A 19,915-nucleotide genomic window follows, 5' to 3' on the forward strand; every position below is an offset into this window, starting at 1 on the left:
GACCAAGTCCATATTATGGCAAGAACATCTCAAATTAGCAAAATGAAACAACAGCCCATCATTACTTTAAGACATGAAGGTCAGTCAATCTGGAAAGTTTCAAGAACTTGGAAAGTTTTCTCAAGTGCAGTCGCAAAAACCATCAACGGCTTTGATGAAACTGGCTCTCATGACTACCGCCACAGGAAAGGAAGACCCAGAGTTACCTCTGCTGCAGAGAATACGTTACAGTTAACTGCACCTCAGATTGCAGCCCAAATAAATGCTTCACAGAGTTCAAGTAACAGACACATCTCAACATCAACTGTTCAGAAGAGACTGCGTGAATCAGGCCTTCATTGTCAAATTGCTGCAAAGAAACCACTACTAAAGGACACCAATAAGAAGAAGAGACTTGCTTGCGCCAAGAAACACGAGCAATGGACATTAGACCGGTAGAAATCTGTCCTTACATCTGATGAGTCCAAATTTGAGATTTTTGGTTCCAACCGCTGGGTCTTTGGAAGATGCGGAGTAGGTGAATGGATGATCTCCGCATGTGTGGTTCCCACCGTGAAGCATAGAGGATGAGGTGTGATGGTGCTTCGCTGCTGGCACTGTCTGTGATTTATTTAGAATTCAGGGCACACTTAACCAGCATGGCTACCACAGCATTCTGCAGCGATACGCCATCCCATCTGGTTTTAGCTTAGTGGGACTATCATTTGTTTTTCAACAGGACAATGACCCAAAACACATGTCTAGGTTGTGTAAGGGCTATTTGACCAAGGAGAGTGATGGAGTGCTGCATCAGATGACCTGGCCTCCACAATCCCCCGACCTCAACCCAATTGAGATGGTTTTGGATGAGTTGGACCGCAGAGTGAAGGTAAAGCAGCCAACAACTCCTATATGTTCCTATATTCCACCTATATGTTATTCTGAAGCTGGTTGAGAGATTGCCAAGAGTGTGCAAAGCTGTCATCAAGGCAAAGGGTGGCTACTTTGAAGAATCTAAAATCTATTTTGATTTGTTAAACACTTTTTTTGGTTACTACATGATTTCATAGTTTTGATGTCTTCACAATTATTCTACAATGTAGAAAATAGTAAAACATAAATAACTTGAACTGGTATTGCTCTGCGGCCCCCTGCCGACCCCACAGTTTGGGAACCACTGCTCCAAGCGACCAATGCTGAATATTTCTTCACATACAATAGCACTTACTCAAGTGTTAACCACGTTCTACAATAAATTACATTCAACAGTTATACTACCTCTCATAGATCTTTCTCTGATAGTTATAATTTCCAAGGATGATATTTAGAAATGTTGGCATTTACAATAGATGGACACAACAAGAGTAATATGGCGTCTATGGCTTCATACTACAGCTCTGAAACATCTCAATCAATCAAATGTCAATGTCTTGGCTACTGGCATTTTGAACAGACATGATATCCACATAACATGTTTGTTGACAAGTTATTATCCCCTATTCAGAGTCACATTTTCATGGGGAGCCATGTATCAATGGTCCTGTAGTACTGCTAACAGTGTGTTTTCATTCCACCTGTGTGTTGTATTCATAGGGTGTTTATAGGGTGTGTCCCATGCTACTGGTCACCAGTCCCTTGATGTTGGTGACAGGGCGCACATCGTGCAGCTGCCGCCGTCTGTCAATGAAGGAGGCCAGGCGACCAGTGTCCAGTGGGTTCTTGGAGTAGTCTCCACTGTGGGCACCCACCCAGGGATGCTGGAGACAGGCGGTGGCACTGGGCCTCTTCCTGGGGTCCTGCTGCAGGGTAGATTTGATGAAGTCCCGGGCCGCCTGACTCACTCCCTGGAAGTAGTCCTCGGGGAAGCAGAAGTCCAGCTTGCAGATGTTGACGCACGTTTCCTCTAGGCTCTCGTCCAGGAAGGGCGAGACGCCACTCAGCATGACGTAGGCCAGGACACCGGCGCTCCACACGTCCGTGCTCAGTGACACCGGGGTGCCCTGGATCAGCTCCGGAGCAGCAAACTCTGGGTTTCCCAGGAGCAGGTGGACATAACGGTGGCCAGACACCTGGACCGCATCTCCAAAGTCTATGAGCTTGATGCAGGGAACAGGCACGTGGAGATCCACCAGGAGGTTCTCAGGCTAAGGATACAGGAGAAGAACACATTTGAAAATGGATTTGACCAAGATCAGGGACATTTTGCTGAAAGTTTGTCAGATGTTTTCGGACCTTAAAAGTGAACTAATTTCCATTCATTTGGGGTGGAGGCATACAAATCAAATTGTATTTGTCACATACACATAATTAGCTGATGTTATTGCAGGTGTAGCGAAATGCTTTTGAGATATCTTCATAATATTGAGTTGCACCCCCTTTTGCTTTCAGAACAGGCTCAATTCGTTGGGCCATGGACTACAAGGTGTCAAAAGCCTTCCACAGGGATACTGGCCCATGTTGGGCTCCCGAGTGGCGCAGCATCTCAGTGCTAGAGGCGTCACTACAGACCCTGGTTTGATTCCAGGCTGTATCACAACCGTCCGTGATTGGGAGTCCCACAGGGCGGATTACAATTGGCCTCGTGTCATCCGGGATAGGGTTTGGCCGGGGTAGGCTGTCATTGTAGATAAGAATTTGTTCTTAACTGACTTGCCTAGTTAAATAAAGGTTAAATAAAATGACTCAAGGCCTCCCGGGTGGTGCAGTGGTTAAGGGCACTGTACTGCAGTGCCAGCTGTGCCACCAGAGACTCTGGGTTTACGCCCAGGCTCTGTCGTAACCGGCCGCGACCGGGAGGTCCGTGGGGTGACGCACAATTGGCATAGCGTTGTCCGGGTTAGGGAGGGTTTGGCCGGTAGGGATATCCTTGTCTCATCACGCACCAGCAACTCCTGTGGCGGGCCGGGGCGCAGTGCACACTAACCAAGGTGGCCAGGTGCACAGTGTTTCCTCCGACGCATTGGTGCGGCTGGCTTCCGGGTTGGATGCACGCTGTGTTAAGAAGCAGTGCGGCTTGGTTGGGTTGTGTATCGGAGGACGCATGACTTTCAACCTTCGTCTCTCCCGAGCCCGTACAGGAGTTGTAGCGATGAGACAAGATAGTAGCTACTAACAATTGGACACCACGGAATTGGGGAGAAAAAGGGGGGTGAAAATCAAAACAAAAAAAACTAAAAAAATGACTCAGAGTCTTCCCACCGTTGTGTCAAGTTGGCTTGATGTCCTTTGGGTGGTGGACCATTCTTGATACACACGGGAAACTGTTGAGCGTGGGTAAAACCCAGCAGCGTTGCAGTTATTGACACACTCAAACCGGTGCACCTGGCACTTACTACCATACCCCATTCAAAGGCACTTCAATATTTTGTCTTGCCTATTCACCCCCTGAATGGCACACATACACAATCCATGTCTCAAGGCTTAAAAATCCTTCATCTACACTGATTGAAGTGGATTTAACAGGTGACATCAATAAAGAATCAAAGCTTTCACCTAGATTCACCTGGTCAAATCTGTGTCATGGGAAGAGCAGGTGTTCCTAATTCTTTGTCCACTCAATGTATAGTTAGATCTACTCAACCGGTTACGTGGGACATGGTTTCATCTTGACGTGAGACCACTTTCGAGGTCTGAAAACATCTCTCAAACTTTGAAAGTGTAATGCCACTTTAATGGCATTGTATTTGCACCGTATGTCCTTAGCAGTGGTGCGGATGTGTGCTTTGTGCTCACCTTTAAGTCTAGATGTACCACTCTGCAGGTGTGGAGGTGCTGCAATGCCTCTAAGGTGTCCTTCACAAAGAAGGCCACCTTCTCCTCCATCAGCTCATCATGGGCCACCAGGTAGTCCAGCAGCCTCCCGCCCTCCAGCCTGGAAACAACACGAGACAAACATTAATTCAGACCACACTCTAAGACACTATGTGTCCGTCCCAAACGGCACCCTGTTCCCTATATAATGCACTACTTTGAACAAAGGTCTCTGGTCAAAATTAGTGCACTATGGGAATAAGGTGCCATTTGGGAAGCAGACACTGTTCACTAACAAAGCCAAGTGAAGAATATAATCCCTAGCATTGGGCCAACTCTATGATTGTCATTCCATAAGCAACACAGAGAGGAGTTGGCAAAAAGCAAAAACAATAAAATAATACATCACACTTTTCTCAATTCATCTTTTCGCGATTCCTCACATCCTCTCTCCTCGCCTCTTTCTCAATCGTATTGGAGGAGAAGGTCAAAGGTCCCTCCACCCAGACCTTGTTCTCCAATGCATTTTGAGAAGGAGGACGAGGAGAGAGGATTTACGAGGAATCGAGGAAAAGACGAATTGAGAATCAGCCCAAGGCCACAGCAGAAAGATCCTTACAGCTCGAAGACCAGCATGAGGGAGGTGGGGGACTCGTAGGTGTCGGTCAGAGCCACCAGCTGAGGATGCTGGACGTGGCACAAGATGTCCGCCTCGTGGGCTACCTGCTCCTTCTTCTGCATCTTCTTAGCGACGTACTTCACAGCCACCTCCTTCTTACTGGCCTTGTTCAGACACTTTCTCACTACAGAGAATCGGCCCCTGGAGAAAGGAGAGGAGTAGGAGAGTAGTTGTAACTCATGTCATTGCTGTACCTATACACTGGCTGCACTTAGCCTTGATGAGAATTTGTATGACGTGTGTGAAAAATCCCAATACAATACTTTGATTTTAAACCGTTATGGTTAGCTATTTTAAAAGTGTGTAGGGGTGTGCAATTTACCGTCCGATCTCACACATTTCTGTGAAAGACGATTCAAAGTTGCCTTTCCACTGAATGCCCGTTCCATCATATGTGGAAGCTTAGAATAGAAAGAAAACAAATTGAATATTTTATGAGTCAATATTTACATCGTAGCTACATGTATACAGTAACATTTCCTCGAGGACCTCCCAAAATATAAGCAAATGGTAAAAAAAAAAGTGAAATGCCAATCGTAAGAATCCGCTTCCAAAATTGCACCCTATTTCCTTCACGGTGCCCTACTTTTGACCATAGGCCTCTGATCAAAATCTGTGCACTATATAGAGAATAGGGTGCCATTCGAGATGCATCCAGTCTAGGTATAGCGTAAGTCCCTCCCTGCTTGTAGTGTGAAGATGGAGAGTTTGACTCACTCCCGCTGGGCAGGGTCACCATGTTTGAGGGCTCGCTTGGCGGACTGATGCCCCAGGGGTTACTGGCACTGACCCGGAACTGGTAGTGCCCCCCAGGAATGAGATCTTCAATTTTCACACACACATCTACTGTGGAGACCACCGACTGCTGCCACACCAGGGAGTCTGCAGAGAAGAGGATGAGAGGTTAGGTCATAGTTCAAAGATCACAGGTGACTGTCTGTAGCTTATGATTTGGAAAGAGGAAGAGAGGCGTAAGGTGAAATTGCTCCTAGATGTTGATCTTGGTTCAGTTTAGCATTTTCCTCACTAATGGTTAAAGATACACTATGCAGAAATCGCTGAATTCTGGTTTAAAAAATTCTAGTTCACCTAATTTCAAGGAAATATAGTGTAGAGAATCATTGTACTATCTAAACTGCTGTGAAATATCTGTTCCATATCCCAAAATATTGTATGTTCAGCTGTTTGAAGCTGGTGTACACATCCCAAAGTAAAAGACGCAACAACAAAACATGAGAACGGGAAGCATAGAAAGTGCACATAGAACAGAGAACTACCACTTCTTAGACTTGCTTTCAATGAGAATGACAGATCTATAACACACATTTCTATGCGAATTTGGTCAGCCCGCCCCAAAAGTTACGTATTGCAGCTTTAAGGTTAAGATTTGGGGAGGCTGATCCTAGATCTGTACCTAGGGGAAACTTCACCCCAGAGCCAGAAGAGAGATGGGTCTACTGCACCTTCCTGCCTGTACTCCACTGTGTAGCTAGACACAGCACAGTTAGCTGAGCTGGCTGGGGGGAGCCAGTGGACGATCACTGCATTGCTACTGGCCTCCTGGGCCACTGGCCTCGCAGGTGCTGCTGGAATACCTGAAAACAGACATGAGCCCAACATCAGTCTCAATGGCCATGGAGGGCTAGCCTTGTGAAAGGAGCCTGATCTCATGGTAGCTCGCATTCTGAAGTGAAACGGGAGTGCAGTGGTCAGTCTGCTTGACCAAGCTGACGAAGAGCAAATCGAAACTCCACCCGCATCCCTCCTTCCACGATTCATATCCCCTGTTCTCACCTTGTACTTTGATGGAGGCGGAGGAGGAGGCGGTGCCATGGTCGTTGACGGCCACACAGGTGTAGATGCCGGTGTCCTGGGGCATCAGGTTACAGATCTTGAGCAGAATGTCGCCCGTATCCCTGGAGACAAGGACAGAGAACAAGCGAGCAGGTGTAATTGGTTTGCCGAGAATAGAACATGACCTTTCTCGCCAGAAACTAAATAAGCCACATTGGGATCTGATTTTGCTGATGGCACATTTTACTGAGCTCCATCTAAAGTTCATGTTATTCCTCCAGCAACATGTGTTTAGTCTACCTAGGGATGCGTCACAAATGGCAGCCTATTTCTGACACACTGTATATAGTGCACTACTTTTGACCAGAGCCCTAGAGTTCACTACTGGTCAAAAGTAGTGGACTCTTTCGGGAATGGAACCATTTGGGATGCAGACAATGGATTTACCATGGGATTAGGCCACAGACATTACCTTTAAGCAATTATGTCAGACAATGTTTAAGTCATCCAATAGGAAGATAATACTGTCTTTGGAGATGTCTAACTGTCCTGCCAGAGACAGTTATTTAAGTCTCACTTCCTGCTCTCACTAGGTTTGAGGAATTTGGGTATGCGCTTCCATTTCTTAGTCAGAATCAGAGGTTGGATGCCGCCGGGTGGGGGAAGACGTCAGAGGACAGGCTTATAGTACTGGCTGGATTGGAATAAATGAAACCGTTCCATTTCTCCTATTCCCGCCATTACTATCAGTCTGTCCTCTGACGTCTTCCTCCGTGGACCCCCACTAGCGGCATCCGACCTCTGATTTTCTTGTGATCATCAAGACCATATTTGAACTAGAAACCATAGTTCCTCTACCTAATGTTTATGGTGAACCTGCTGTTGTTGACAAGCGGGCTCTGATCGGGTCCTTTCAGAGTGATGTTGGGTTTGGGACGTCCACACACTTTGCAGCACAGGACCACCGTCTCCCCGAATGCACATGTCACATCCGCTAGTGAGATCAGGAACTCTGGAGCCACTATATATACATTAACCACACAGCAGTGTCAGCTAACCACGCCGGATGATTCTAATCAGCAAGTATATACGCTACATCCTAAACGGCACCCTACACAGTGCACTACTTTTGACACGGGCCTATATGGCTCTGGTCAAAAGTGGTGCACTATTTAGGGATTAGGGTGCCATATGAGACGCAGCAGTGACATAAGCAATTAAATGATTCTTGATTTCACGCTTCAGCATTTAAAATGTAAGCGTTTATGTTCTGATAGTTCATCTTACCTTCTTGTATAAAATTGGGATTCATTATCTGCAAAGATAAGGCATGGCTGTTAGGCAATGTGAATGAACTATACTGTTGAAGTTTGAATTATGAACTGTTTTGCTAATTCAAAATTGAAACGTAACAGTCAATACAAACATACATACCTCAGAGTTCTGTGTCACTATTTTGTGTACTACCATTTACAAATGAGTTGCAATGTAGGAGTACTATACTAGGGCATCGTACCCCACATATGTGACATTTAGGCATTTAGGGTGTCTTTAAAAGATCTTCTGAACCCATTTGAACAAAATGCATAACAAGGCGCGCAATCACCAGGGGATCCCCCCCCAAAAAATGAAGAGAGGTCAGGAGTAGTAACATGCTTAAGGGGGTTTGTGTGAGAGTCTTCGTCACATTCACAAACCTAACCATCCCTGGGCGGGATGTAGTATTTCAGCGCAGGAACACTAGGCTGCAGTAACGGTCCATGGAAACCACACGGCTTCCATGGACTCTTCCCCAGAAGAGAAAAAGTGGCACATAGAGCAGCTAGCTAAACTAGCCAAGGAATAGTGGAATGAAGTGTATTTTTTTGCAATCAAAAAAGCATGGACATCTTTACCACAAGCCTGTTGAGGTCAAGTCTGTCAAAGCTAACAGGAGGATGCTTTTCAATGACAACGACCAGGAATTGGAAGCGAGGAATTACAGCAATTGAATTTATATTAATACATGGCATTTAGGAGACACTTTCATCCAATGTGACTTACAGTAGTGCGTGCATACAATTTCATATGGGTGGCCCCTGCATGAATCGAACCCACAATCCTAGCGTTGCAAGCGCCATGCTCTACCAACCCGAGCCACACAGGACCGAGCAAGCTTTGAGAGGTGGGGGCAAGCTCGTTTAGTTTACTATGATCCCCATTAGCTGTTGCACATGCAGCAGCTGCTCCTTCCTGGGGTCAACAGGCTATACAGGAGTTACAATGACGCATGTGAGCACAATACATATTTTCAAACAAAAATAGGTATTTTTAACATATTTTGCTCATGTGTTCCAGGTGCTTACCTGGTGTATTAATATTGTGCACCAATCAGTGGCAAATGCATTTACAAACTCCACCCATGGCCTCTCTGAGGCCGACACCAGACAATCCTATCAAACAAGAAGCAGGAACAAAAACATCCCTGTTGGTTCTCGCTGAGGATGAAACCATACTCAAAATGGCAACTGGTCCACCCACTGCAGACCCATTGAGTTGAGCCTGTTCTAGTGATTCTATTTCTGTGGAGAAAAAAAAAAGCTAGTGCAGCTAACGGAACATGTGGAACCTGGTCGTTTTGTAGAAATCTCCTGACCACAGTGAAAAACCCCTATGATGCTGTGTGTAGTTTCCTCTTGCTAGACGTAGCTACAGAAACTCAACTGGGCAGCATGCATGCATGACAGATCGGCGTGTGCTTCTACCTCCATGCTAGTTTTGGGGAGTTCATCATCGCAATCTGACTCCTCTGAGCTGTTTGACTCCTGAAGTGTGGGATAAGAGAAAGCAAAATTAGAGCTGTTACAAAAGGCCCTGGTGGTCCCCAAGCTGGAGGCGCGGTCAGGATTCTAATGTGTGTATGGGTTGTTAACATAGGATTTGTGCTTACTAGTAAGTGTGGTGCTAAAGACAGAGAATCTGTCTTGTGCCTGAATTCCAAATACTCCCCAAGCACAGTAGATCTGAAAGGATTGGATAGATACACCTACAATGTTTTATTTATTTTTTTATTTTACCTTTATTTAACCAGGTAGGCAAGTTGAGAACAAGTTCTCATTTACAATTGCGACCTGGCATGTAAATGTAATGTAAAGAAATCATTGTTCTATCTATGAGTGCCTTTGTAAATGTAATGTAAAGAAATCATTGTTCTATCTATGAGTGCCTTTGGGGATAAGGGCTGAAGGTCCAATCCAGCATATTGTATGTGGGAGGGCTTGAATGTAAGAAAATACAAACAAACAAAAAAAAGAGGGAATCTGTAAAGAAGAGTTGCTTGGGAACCACTGAGCCGGAGGTAAAGATGCATAAATATGGACATATTGTATGAGTTGGGAAATGAACCAATTAAGCAAAAACAAAATCATATAAATTATAGTACTGACACCTGAAACGATGCAATCAAACACAACATGATTGATGACACACAAATAGCAGTCAGTGACATTTCATTATATGTGCACGTTTAATTTAAAGTTTCTATTTAATGTACGGCAGTGGCATAAATAGTCAAACAGTGGCGAGGACGAAACTTGCAGGCAAACTTAAAGTGAAATGTATCCAATGGACATCATTGACAAATTAAAAACCAATCTACTCTTTAACATGCCTCAAATGAAAGATGTAATTGACAAATTAAAAACCAATCTACTCTTTAACACGCTTCAAATGAAAGATGGATCAGCAGACTCAGCATCGTATGGACTTGATGGGGGGGGGGTTATTTTAAAATGCACTGCTAGTATATATTGATACAGAAATGTAATCTAGTGTGAGATCCAGTTTCAGTATGTTTTCACTGAAACACAACACCTTATGGTTTTTGTGTAGTTAACACCTGCATGCTAAACCCATGAATGAGGGCTTGTTTTCGTTTAGGTCATAGCTCAATGGGCTCCAGGACATATGTTGTCAAAATGGTGGTTTCACAGTGTTATGTCAATAAAGTCATACATTTTCACAAAAACTAAAGTTATCTTAAAGGTGGACTCAGCGATACGATGTAGATGCAGAAAGTAAACAGCATAGTGGGTCAATTTCCGCAACAACTAAGAGCGTTGAAGTGAGAGGCTAAGCTTCTCCGCCGTTTTGATCTGGTGGCTCCCACACTGTAAGAGTGCGAAGCGAACCCGTGCGCGAGCAGATACTGGGTGTGACTGTGTGAGAGCGAAGTCGGACATCTCGCTCATCTCAATATCTGCGGTACTGCTCGTGGCAACGTCATTTCGCTGAGTCTACCTTTTAACCAAAAGCAAAATTGCCACAGACAGAGAAGTCACTTGAGTCATTAGTGTCATGCATAAAGGGGGCGTCAAACCAAAGTGAGAGCAGACGGTGTAGTTAGAGATGGATTATCATAGTGTTTCAGTGTCGGAGATTATTAACGTCACGAGTCACAACACACAGGCGAGGGAGTGGCAGCCGAGGACACAGAACACCCATCTCCGTAGACAGCCCGCTTACTCACTTTGACAGTGACCTTGGTGCTGAGAATCTCCTTGGGCTTACGGAGTCCATTCTCAACCTTTGCATCCCCCTTGCCACTGCTACCCTTCTCCGCTCGCTTTCTCGAGCGCAGGGTATTCCATGAAAGAGATTTCCTGTTGTGCCAAGAAATGTACCAGTCAAATCCAGGCTTACACACACACACACACACACACACACACACTGAGGGCAGAGGTGCAGGGAGGATTGAGTGGAGCTAGCCAACTTGATTGAAATCAACTCAAAAGACTGAGAGAAAAAGAGGCGAGAGAAAGAAAGACAAAACTAAATCTCATTTGGAACAGAATTTTCAACTAGAGAAACAAACGTTAATGTTTATGTCAAGGTACATTAGAAATTCAGACCCACAAAGCGGCGAAGAAAGCTCCTCCATACGCTACCATACCTTGATTCTCTTACACCATAGTGGACAGACAATTTGTGTCAACGCAGCCTAGCGTGTTGGGCATAAGAGGTCTTTGCCAACCATTCCGTGGCTCTACTTTGTCATGAGACTTTCAATGGCGCCGCTGTGTAAACAACAAACCTTTTGTCGAGGGCCGGTGTGGTTAGTAGAAAAATGAAAACAAGCAGTCTCCTACATCAGACAACGTCAACGAAAAGGGGTACAAAGAAACAAACAAAATCATATATAAAAAGTGCATACACCAGTGTGCTTTTGAAGTACTCCTAGCCTCATCACTCTTGTGTGAGAAAATAGATCTCAGAAGTGGGTGTTTGTGAACGTATTTATACAACACCAGGACATTTCCACGAGAAGAATGATCCCTTTAATAAAGCTGGTAATAATAATGGATGGTAAAAGCCACAAATGAAACGTTTTATTTTATTTTTTACAAATTGAAATCCACATGATAAAAAAGAACAGGTTGAATTGATCTCACTGTTATTTTATGCTCAATGTGAGATAAGAATGGAGTCTAGGTCTCACGCTGTAAGAGCAAATGGTCAGCGGAGAAACATGCGGTTTTGACTGTGGGGTAGTGATGCGCGGTTGACCCATAACCCGCAGTCCCCGTGGTTTAGGGCTTTTGGGGACGGGGAGAAAACAAAAATCACATCGATCCACGGATGCAAAAAAGGACAATGTCGGAGTTGAATTCAATAAGAGAAAAGCTGCTAGACGGAGAGTTGAAAATAAAGAGAAGGGAGGGCCAGAAAAGTCATGTTTGGGAGAGATTTGGTGACGTGGTAAAAGTGGACGATAGCAGTTCCGACTTATGTGTGACGATTGTGAGGCGCTGTACAAATTCGACAGTCACAAGACGTTGGAGTTCAAATAGGCCTCTGGCACGTCAAGGGAACTGGACACTAACTGTAGGTCTACAACCTCTCGCATAATATTAACTCCTGCAGAATTAAGATCATATACCAAATGTAGGCAACATTTTGACTCGGGAACAGGAGTAGAGAAATATGATTTATTTATTTCAGAATTTTGAGAGAATGTGAATGTGCAGTGAGATACAGTGTGTAGAGATGCTATCTTTAGTATTTCAAACACATAAAATATGCATCCGAGCCAAACTGAAAACTTATCAGAAACATGTTGGGTCGTTTTCATAGCTTTCTATTTCCTTTACAAGCGTTCATACCGATGTCATTTGGACATTTTGCACAGAAATCTTTCCAATTTGTTTTTGTTATTGAGTTCTCTCCCCGATAAGCAGACGACAGGAAACTTTACCGACGTCAACAAGATTGAAGCATTCATTTTATCGATTTATTACATTCTGGTGAGAAAGGGTTTATTTAGTCTTCTAGGGCAACATAGAATGACAGAAGAGAAGCTGCATGTATCTAATTATAGACAAGTTGACTAATAAACAGCCTATCAAAGTGTCAGAAATTATAAGCAGAAACATATCTAAATCAGCATAGCCGCAGGAAGTAGGGGTGCTGAAAAATCGGAATAAAAAAAACCCCCAATATTAATAATGAAAATAAATTGCAAATGTATATTTTTAACAAAAGTAGTGCACTGGGCCTGCACTAGTTCTATATTAGCGGGCTAGGGTCAATTGCGGGCCTCAGATTTTCACTTTATCACATATAGTTGGGCAGTTGCTGATGGGTTATTAGCAATTGCGGGCTGGGAAAACAAACAGCTGACCCGGACAGCACTAGTGCAGTGTCATAGTATTTACCAATATTAACAATGCAACTGATCTTCTAACGCAAAACAAGTTCAACTTATGTTGCCTTGCAAACTCCTCATGTCAAAATTGTATTTTACATATTTAAAATACATTTAAAATTATTAGTCAGACTACAAGTACAATGATGAACATTGTGACTATAATTATATTGCACAACCTGACTTCATTAATATGGATTCTCTTAAATAGTGCAAAATACATTATACAGGAATGTACTGGAGAGAGCGCATCAGTAAACAAAACAAATTAACTTTTTTACAGTAAACTGCCAACATATCTGATAATATTAAACAAATAAAATATGAAGAAAAAAAAATGCACACAAAAATAACAAAAAACACAATCTGTACAAATTGCCATAGACAATAACAAACTTTCTCCACTTGGAGAAATAGGCCCCAGTCCATCAAAAGGCCTTTCTTTTTTTCAAAACATGTAAAAGTAAAAAAACGTGTGTTAGAAACAGAAATCAAAGCCCAGACCAGTCAGTTCCCACAATGATGTAAGATTTTCTCGGTGCGTCTTCTCTACATGAAGCCATGATTCTCTAAAGTCCTTTTACTCTTTTCAGAGAATTACTCATTAAGCCTTTACATATATTAACAAAAAAAAAATAAGGAGAAAAAAATGACCCCTGTTGTCGTCCAACAGTTCCGAGTTAGTTCCCATAATGGGGGTTGGCGGTGTGTGTGTGGGGGGGGGGGGGGGGGATATTGGAGCAGATTCAACTTTCACCTCATCCAATAAGAGCAGCTCTGTGGGGGTGGGGGCGAGGCTGAGGGACACTTACTTGATGCTTGCGTCAGCAGTACTGTCTTTGAGCGTTTTAGTGAGGGGGCCCAGGATGTGGCCTGGGACCCAGCCCTCGGCCGCAGGGGACTGGCTGTTGGCGGGCCGGTACACTAGGTACATGTTCTGCTGGTTGGTGGCCATGATCTGCACCATCTCGCCCTGGATCACACAGATCTCATTCTCCTTCAGTGCACTGTAGTCCTGGGTCACCATCATGGTGGAGGACATGCCGTTACATCCAATGCCGTCATGCTGCTAGGGAGGGGTGGGGATGGGGTGGGAGAGGAGAGGAGAGGAAGATAGATTGTATTATGACAGGGTAAATCAACATTGATACAAACCTGTATGCACATTCAAATAACATGAGTCATTACATACATTGACTCAATTCCTTAACTTCAGTACTTCTTGTCTGCAAGTTCGAAGTAAACAGTGTTTCAACATCTCCCGTTGAAATGTAAAACTAGGGCAGACAACAGACCGGGCTCACCCTCGTGGAGTCATAGCGTTCGCTGTGTTTCATGGGGTCAAAGCAGGAGCTGCCGTTGGAGGTAGATAGTTTGAGAGGAGTTGGGGTCCTTCCCGGTCCTGCCAGGGGGGGCTTCTCTGCCCCCACAGAGGAGGAGGAGAGGGGCCTGCTGTTGGAACTGGGGGGCCGACTGCCCGACGGGTTTCTGGTGAGGGATTGGGAACAACCCTTCTCCTTGTGGTACTCAATGGGAGACTGCAGGGCTGTGGTGATAGTCCAATGTTACACACAATCAATAAACGAAAAGCCACATGTGCGTATTCTGTGTTAGACGAATGAGGACCATGATAGAGGTGAAAATAGTATAACTCTAGTGTTGAGGCTGTAGTTATGACTAAATGGGTTTTGATCTAACTATTGACAATAACGCTAGGGTTGCAAAATTCATTTCCCAGGTTTTCCAGAAATCTTAGTTAGAAAATTATTTGAATCAGGAGCGAATAAGCATGGAATCCGGAATCCTCCTACTAGGATTTCTGGAAAAACATCTGGGGATCTTGGGAAAATTACCGGAATCTTGCAATCCTAGATTAGGCTAATGAAGGTAGAGGCGTATGCCAGACAGGAAGTTCTCTCACCAGACAGGAAGTTGCTCTGGGCATCCAGGACCTGGCTGACATGTTGGACCCACACCTGCTTGATGTCCAGGTTGGCCGCCTGCAGGGTGAATCGCTCGGCCGAGCCTCGACACGACAGCACAAACTTACAAGGGTCGTTGTCCACATGCTCCTCCAAGCCCAGGTAGCTCACCTGTCATGATGAAACACAAGAACGCTAGCTCAACACTGCTCAATTCAACAACAACGCTATGTGTGTGGTCTTTTCTATGGACTCTTTATAATGTTCTCCAAACCCTGCTTTCAAACCAAAATGTCTCCGGGGGCAATAAACTTTGGTTGATGGATTGAATGCAACAGTGGGAAATTGCCTAAATGTTTCTGCTCCATGATGTCCCAATAGCATTCACTGTTGTTTTGACATGACTTGCCTTGATGCTCTTCTTGAACTGGTAGCCTGGGGTGGACGAGCCCTTGCGGAGGAGCTCGCTGAAGATGACGATCTGCTCAAAGAGGAAGACCCTGCGCTCCTTGCTGCGCGACAACACGCCCGTGTCCTGTTCCGTTACAAAGAACGTCTCCTGCTGCAGCAGTTTACCCTGGCTGGTCAGCTTACCCTGGGGGACGGGGAGAGAACACACACAGGATCAGTTACGACTCAACATCTATCAACGCCGGAGAATGAAGCAGAGTCAGCCACGCCCCCTAGTCTGTCTGTCAACACTACGGCATTACCCAGTCTACCAGCCCCTTCTCTCATCACCGCGGTCATAAAGCTTACAGCAGACCATTGTACTGGATCTAAGACCAGGGTGTTGTATCTCAAATGGAACCCTATTGCATATTTAGTGCACTACTTTTGACTAGGGCCTAATAGGGCTCTGGTCAAAAGTAGTGCACTCTATAGGGAATAGGATGGCCATCCAGGCCATTGGCAAACACAGTGCTGTAATCTCGCCACCGTTGCAGCAGGCTAGGCAAATCTTCGCTTAATTCAGAGGTCAGATATTTCACGTAGTCGGAGTGTCATCAAAGTGACTTTGACTACGCCCGTGTGGAAGAACAGACAGACCAAGTTATGACCTGCTGGAGTTAAATAGTCCAATAACACAGCTTCATGAGTCATTTCACATTTTTCACAAACTGAGCACGGATTGCAAAACACCCCTAAAATCATAGCTGATCCCGGTACTAACTTCCTGAACATGCATGCCATAACAAATGTAATTATACCACACCTCTTGATCTGCGGCGCTATTTGTTGCCTATTTTAATGCGCATGCTTTTATTGACTCCCTGGAAAACAGTGGCGGTTGTTACTGAGTGGAATATCCTGGCTAAATTGAATGACACTAAATGTACAGCACCTCATAGCCTTGTAGTCTGCCAAGATTCATCATGTCATTGCAGAGCTTGGGGACCTGGGACATTAAACCCACTGCCTTCTGTAAAAACACATTGAGAATGGTGTGAGCGTTGACATTGATACAGCAGTGCTGATGGACACACGAAACATCAAATAGGGTTACAAAATTCCAGGGACTTCCTGGTGGAAAGATTCCGGGAATCAGGAGGATTCCCTGTTTTTTTTCCCCCTCTGGTAAACAAAGTATTTTGGGAAAGCTACTGGAATTTTGGCAACCTATAGACAACAATCGCAAATCGCTTCTGTTACCTCCATCTCTTGGCAATCTAGTCCTGCTTTGGAACTATACTTTAAGAAGTCCTGAAGAAAAAAAAAGAAAAGGTTGTGTGTAATCAATAGGGCATTGAGAAAAAAACTCCATTAGTTTCAGGTAATTATATCGAAGGGCACGTCTTTCAGGGATTACTTGTACGCCAGGATTTTAGCGTTGTAGTCTTACCTTTAGAAGCAGCTGATACTTGGTAATTCTCTGAATTGGCTTTATGAGGAAGTCACTTATGCCAAGTCTTGAGCTGACCTCTTGCTGTACGCCCTAAAGTAGAATTAAATGCAATTAGCATTAGGCATATTTACAACGCAAAGGCACAAAGTTGTTCTCCGACTACTCAAGAATTCTCAAAAGTGTCGTACGGCTCACCTCGAAGAACGTGTCGTACTCGGCGACAATGAATTCAGACTTGGGCTTGTTCTGGCAGTAAACCACATACATGTGTAGTCGCCTCTCCTGTATAACAAAAAAATAATATTAGCATCTTTCCTCTCATTTATTTCTCCAGGTCAAACGGTTGAAAATGTGAAAAAGGATATTTTCCTCTGACTTCTCTTCCACTTCTTCTGAGTAATCATTTTTGACCTACATAAGTCAGCTATGGCTGTTGAATGCGTCTACCTTGAAGTTCTACCACGGCCATTGTCACGTACCGTCACACATACCGGACAACAAAAGGGGACCCCACTCACGTGTTTAATGAAAAGCTCAGGAAGGTGCTCGTTGTCTTCGAGACATTTCTCCAGCTCACCCACAAAAAAACTGTGGGAGGAAACATTCTCTCAGTCACTCTGATAGGGCAATGAGGCAAGCCAAAATAGTGCTAAACCACATGAGGAGTGACCTGGTTTGGTCTTCTAGACCTAATGACAACACAATCCAGTTATGGGAGGTTTCTGGCTGGTCAACGTGTTCAATTCTCCCTAATGTTACAAATATACACAGTGTACGTCCCAAGTGGCACCCTATTCCCTATACAGCGCACTACTGTTGACCGGGTCCCATAAGGGGTATGGTTAAAAGTAGCGCACTACATAGGGAACCATTTTGGGACTCAGACAAGTCAGGAGACCAGACTTACTCTTTGTGCCAGTCGTAGATCTGGTGAATGTTCCCGAAAACGATTTTGTCTTTTCCTTTCATATCTTCAGGGACTCCCTTATCCTCGATCGTCTTCATGAACCCCTTAAAGAGAGGAGGGGGAAAAACCCAGAGCGAATTAAGGTCATGGACTCTAAGACAGGAAACACGAGTCAGATATTGATCAGCATTGTGAGACTAGCATGCAGTGGCAAAATAAAATAGGATGGATAAATATGGTTGAACTCATGGGCCGCATCCCAAATGGCACCAGACTCTCTATTTAGTACACACTATAGGGAATAGGGTGCCATTTGGTACTCACACCTGGATGTGAGAAAACCCCCTACGCACTTATCTCAATATGTGATCTCAAACCCAACCCGATAATCAAATGATGTTTCCTGAGGAGTTGGGTATGTAAATACAGTCACAAAATCGGGGAGCCTCTCTGTGACTTTGACAGAAATACCAAAGGACACAAGGCAAATAGGACGACAACAAGGACATAGCCCAACACTTGGGATGCGTCCATAAAAGCACACTATTCCCTATATACAGCAGTGCACTGGTCAAGCATAGTGCACTAAATAGGGAAAGGAGTGCCATTTGGGACAAAGACAGAGATTTCTGAATTGCCAAACTAGAGCAGTGAGTGGTCACATTCTCCACTGCTACTAAGACATGCCTCTCTCTCTCATGCTCCTTCCCCACTATTGAGGCTGAATAGCCCCCCCGCTAGGACGAGATTCTTGTCAACTCACCTCCACTACAATCCCCAAGTCCTTGACATAGTCCTTCTCAGTCTGCACCAGCTCATTGAGGACAAACCTGAGGAAAAGGACATGTGTGCTTAGTGACCTGAATACACACAGGAGGCAGCATTTCTCAGCAGGATGAACCACCTATAAATGCAGTACAACCTTCAAGGGAAGAATATAATAGCTTTATTGTTCCTATAAGGGAACTTGTTTTCTGAGTGGTTGAAAAAAAATAAACCAATAATAACAGAATAGGTTAAACAGTAGACCTGCTAGGTGTCCTTCTGAGTGTTACACATGTAACCAAACAGAGGACAGGAAGACAGCATCGAGCCATGAGTGTGTGTGCTATATGACAGAGGCTAAGCTACACGTCTCTTACATGCGTCCGCGCAGAGCTTTGGCCTTCTGATCCATTTCAGGGTTCCTGGGCAGGGCTGGGCTGGTCTGTTCCGGAGGGGTCAAAGTGGTGAAGCTGGGGTAGGCACCTGGCTCCAGATTCTAACACAGGAGAGACAGAGGATATGAAGCAAAGAAGTCACAGTCATATAGTCCACTGCTGTGACACAGGGAGAGGGAGCCGAAGGAGAAGAGATCACCCTCTGCTTAACCAATGAGCTACCAAAGCCAAATAAGTCTAAAACAGTCTGTATTGTACTCTTTCGGGAAATGGCTCCGTGTGTACAAAACTGAGAGAGAGTCGTAAAACCGAATCGGAGTGAATCGAAACATTGCCAAATGCAGAACATTCATAAAGGAAGCTACTGTGCAGCAGACGCTTGGAACCTTATCACATCATCGGTCACCTGACGTCATACTACTTATCTGATCTGTATGTGGCAAGACTGCCCGTGCCCCAAATGGCACCCGATTCCCTTTCCAGTGCACTACTTTTGACCCGAGCCTTATCAAAAGTAGGGCGCTAAATAGGGGATAGGGTGCAGTTTGGGACTCAAACAGTGTCCTATCCTCCACATTCAGAAAGGAAGATATTTGCAAACTTGCCCTGCGTTTATAACATGAACATGCAGCTCCTAGTCAATGTGACGTGGTTAGTGGCGTTTCAAAAGCGGAGGATAGAACGAGTGGATGACGTCAAGCGGACGAGAGCGTGAGTGCGTAGATTGTCACCGACTTAGTGTGCAAAGTGAGTGTGCAGAAATGGCAATTGCTCAGTGCCGTTTTGTATTTCTTCACCTTCCGAACTTACCATCTTAGTTTGGACCAACTTTTCTATTGCACTGACCAGCTCCGCAGCGCTGGGGACATCGGCAGAGCCCTGACGCGCAGCAAGCAATGCGGAGGACTGCAAGGCACAGTTTAGGAGGAAGGGAAGGGGAGAGGGAGGTAGGGCGTGTTAGCAGCAGGGAGGATGAGGAAGAGGAGGAGAGCGGGAATAGAGACAGAGAGACAAAAGGTAGTTATTAGATAAGCGCTTAGTCAGGACCCAGCTACAAAAGACAAGCTTTAGTGGAGCAACGTGAGGTGCTGTTGGAATTACACACAAGCTACATCAGTTAGTAGTAGGCCCGGGCACATTTCAGTGCCAACGTGTACGTCCCAAATTACACCCTACATTGTAGGTCACTACTTTTG

At 44.8% G+C, this 19,915-nt stretch overlaps 1 protein-coding gene across 5 annotated transcripts in view; it reads right to left on the reverse strand.

The window, feature by feature from the left end:
* Positions 1 to 746: 746 nt before the first annotated feature.
* Positions 747 to 19,915, reverse strand: part of LOC110504150 (kalirin-like) — a 257,148-nt gene continuing 237,979 nt past the window's right edge. For 3 of the 5 annotated variants that reach the window (XM_036974280.1, XM_036974282.1, XM_036974284.1), the window contains 24 exons: positions 19,530 to 19,625; positions 18,702 to 18,820; positions 18,323 to 18,389; positions 17,560 to 17,663; positions 17,171 to 17,240; positions 16,848 to 16,934; positions 16,650 to 16,742; positions 16,460 to 16,510; positions 16,152 to 16,229; positions 15,216 to 15,401; positions 14,806 to 14,977; positions 14,189 to 14,430; positions 13,697 to 13,953; positions 10,710 to 10,842; positions 8,947 to 9,006; positions 7,490 to 7,517; positions 7,061 to 7,223; positions 6,203 to 6,324; positions 5,872 to 6,003; positions 5,126 to 5,290; positions 4,731 to 4,809; positions 4,349 to 4,549; positions 3,712 to 3,850; positions 747 to 2,123 (listed from right to left, as the gene is read on the reverse strand). In XM_036974280.1, the coding sequence (XP_036830175.1) occupies positions 1,578 to 2,123; positions 3,712 to 3,850; positions 4,349 to 4,549; positions 4,731 to 4,809; positions 5,126 to 5,290; positions 5,872 to 6,003; positions 6,203 to 6,324; positions 7,061 to 7,223; positions 7,490 to 7,517; positions 8,947 to 9,006; positions 10,710 to 10,842; positions 13,697 to 13,953; positions 14,189 to 14,430; positions 14,806 to 14,977; positions 15,216 to 15,401; positions 16,152 to 16,229; positions 16,460 to 16,510; positions 16,650 to 16,742; positions 16,848 to 16,934; positions 17,171 to 17,240; positions 17,560 to 17,663; positions 18,323 to 18,389; positions 18,702 to 18,820; positions 19,530 to 19,625 (3,390 nt within the window). In that variant the 3' untranslated portion in view covers positions 747 to 1,577. The remainder of the gene's footprint in view (positions 2,124 to 3,711; positions 3,851 to 4,348; positions 4,550 to 4,730; positions 4,810 to 5,125; positions 5,291 to 5,871; positions 6,004 to 6,202; positions 6,325 to 7,060; positions 7,224 to 7,489; positions 7,518 to 8,946; positions 9,007 to 10,709; positions 10,843 to 13,696; positions 13,954 to 14,188; positions 14,431 to 14,805; positions 14,978 to 15,215; positions 15,402 to 16,151; positions 16,230 to 16,459; positions 16,511 to 16,649; positions 16,743 to 16,847; positions 16,935 to 17,170; positions 17,241 to 17,559; positions 17,664 to 18,322; positions 18,390 to 18,701; positions 18,821 to 19,529; positions 19,626 to 19,915) is intronic. The other 2 variants (XM_036974281.1, XM_036974283.1) reach the window with 2 other exon arrangements.

This window comes from Oncorhynchus mykiss, chromosome 3 (genome assembly GCF_013265735.2).
Source record: "Oncorhynchus mykiss isolate Arlee chromosome 3, USDA_OmykA_1.1, whole genome shotgun sequence".
Lineage (NCBI taxonomy): Eukaryota > Metazoa > Chordata > Actinopteri > Salmoniformes > Salmonidae > Oncorhynchus > Oncorhynchus mykiss.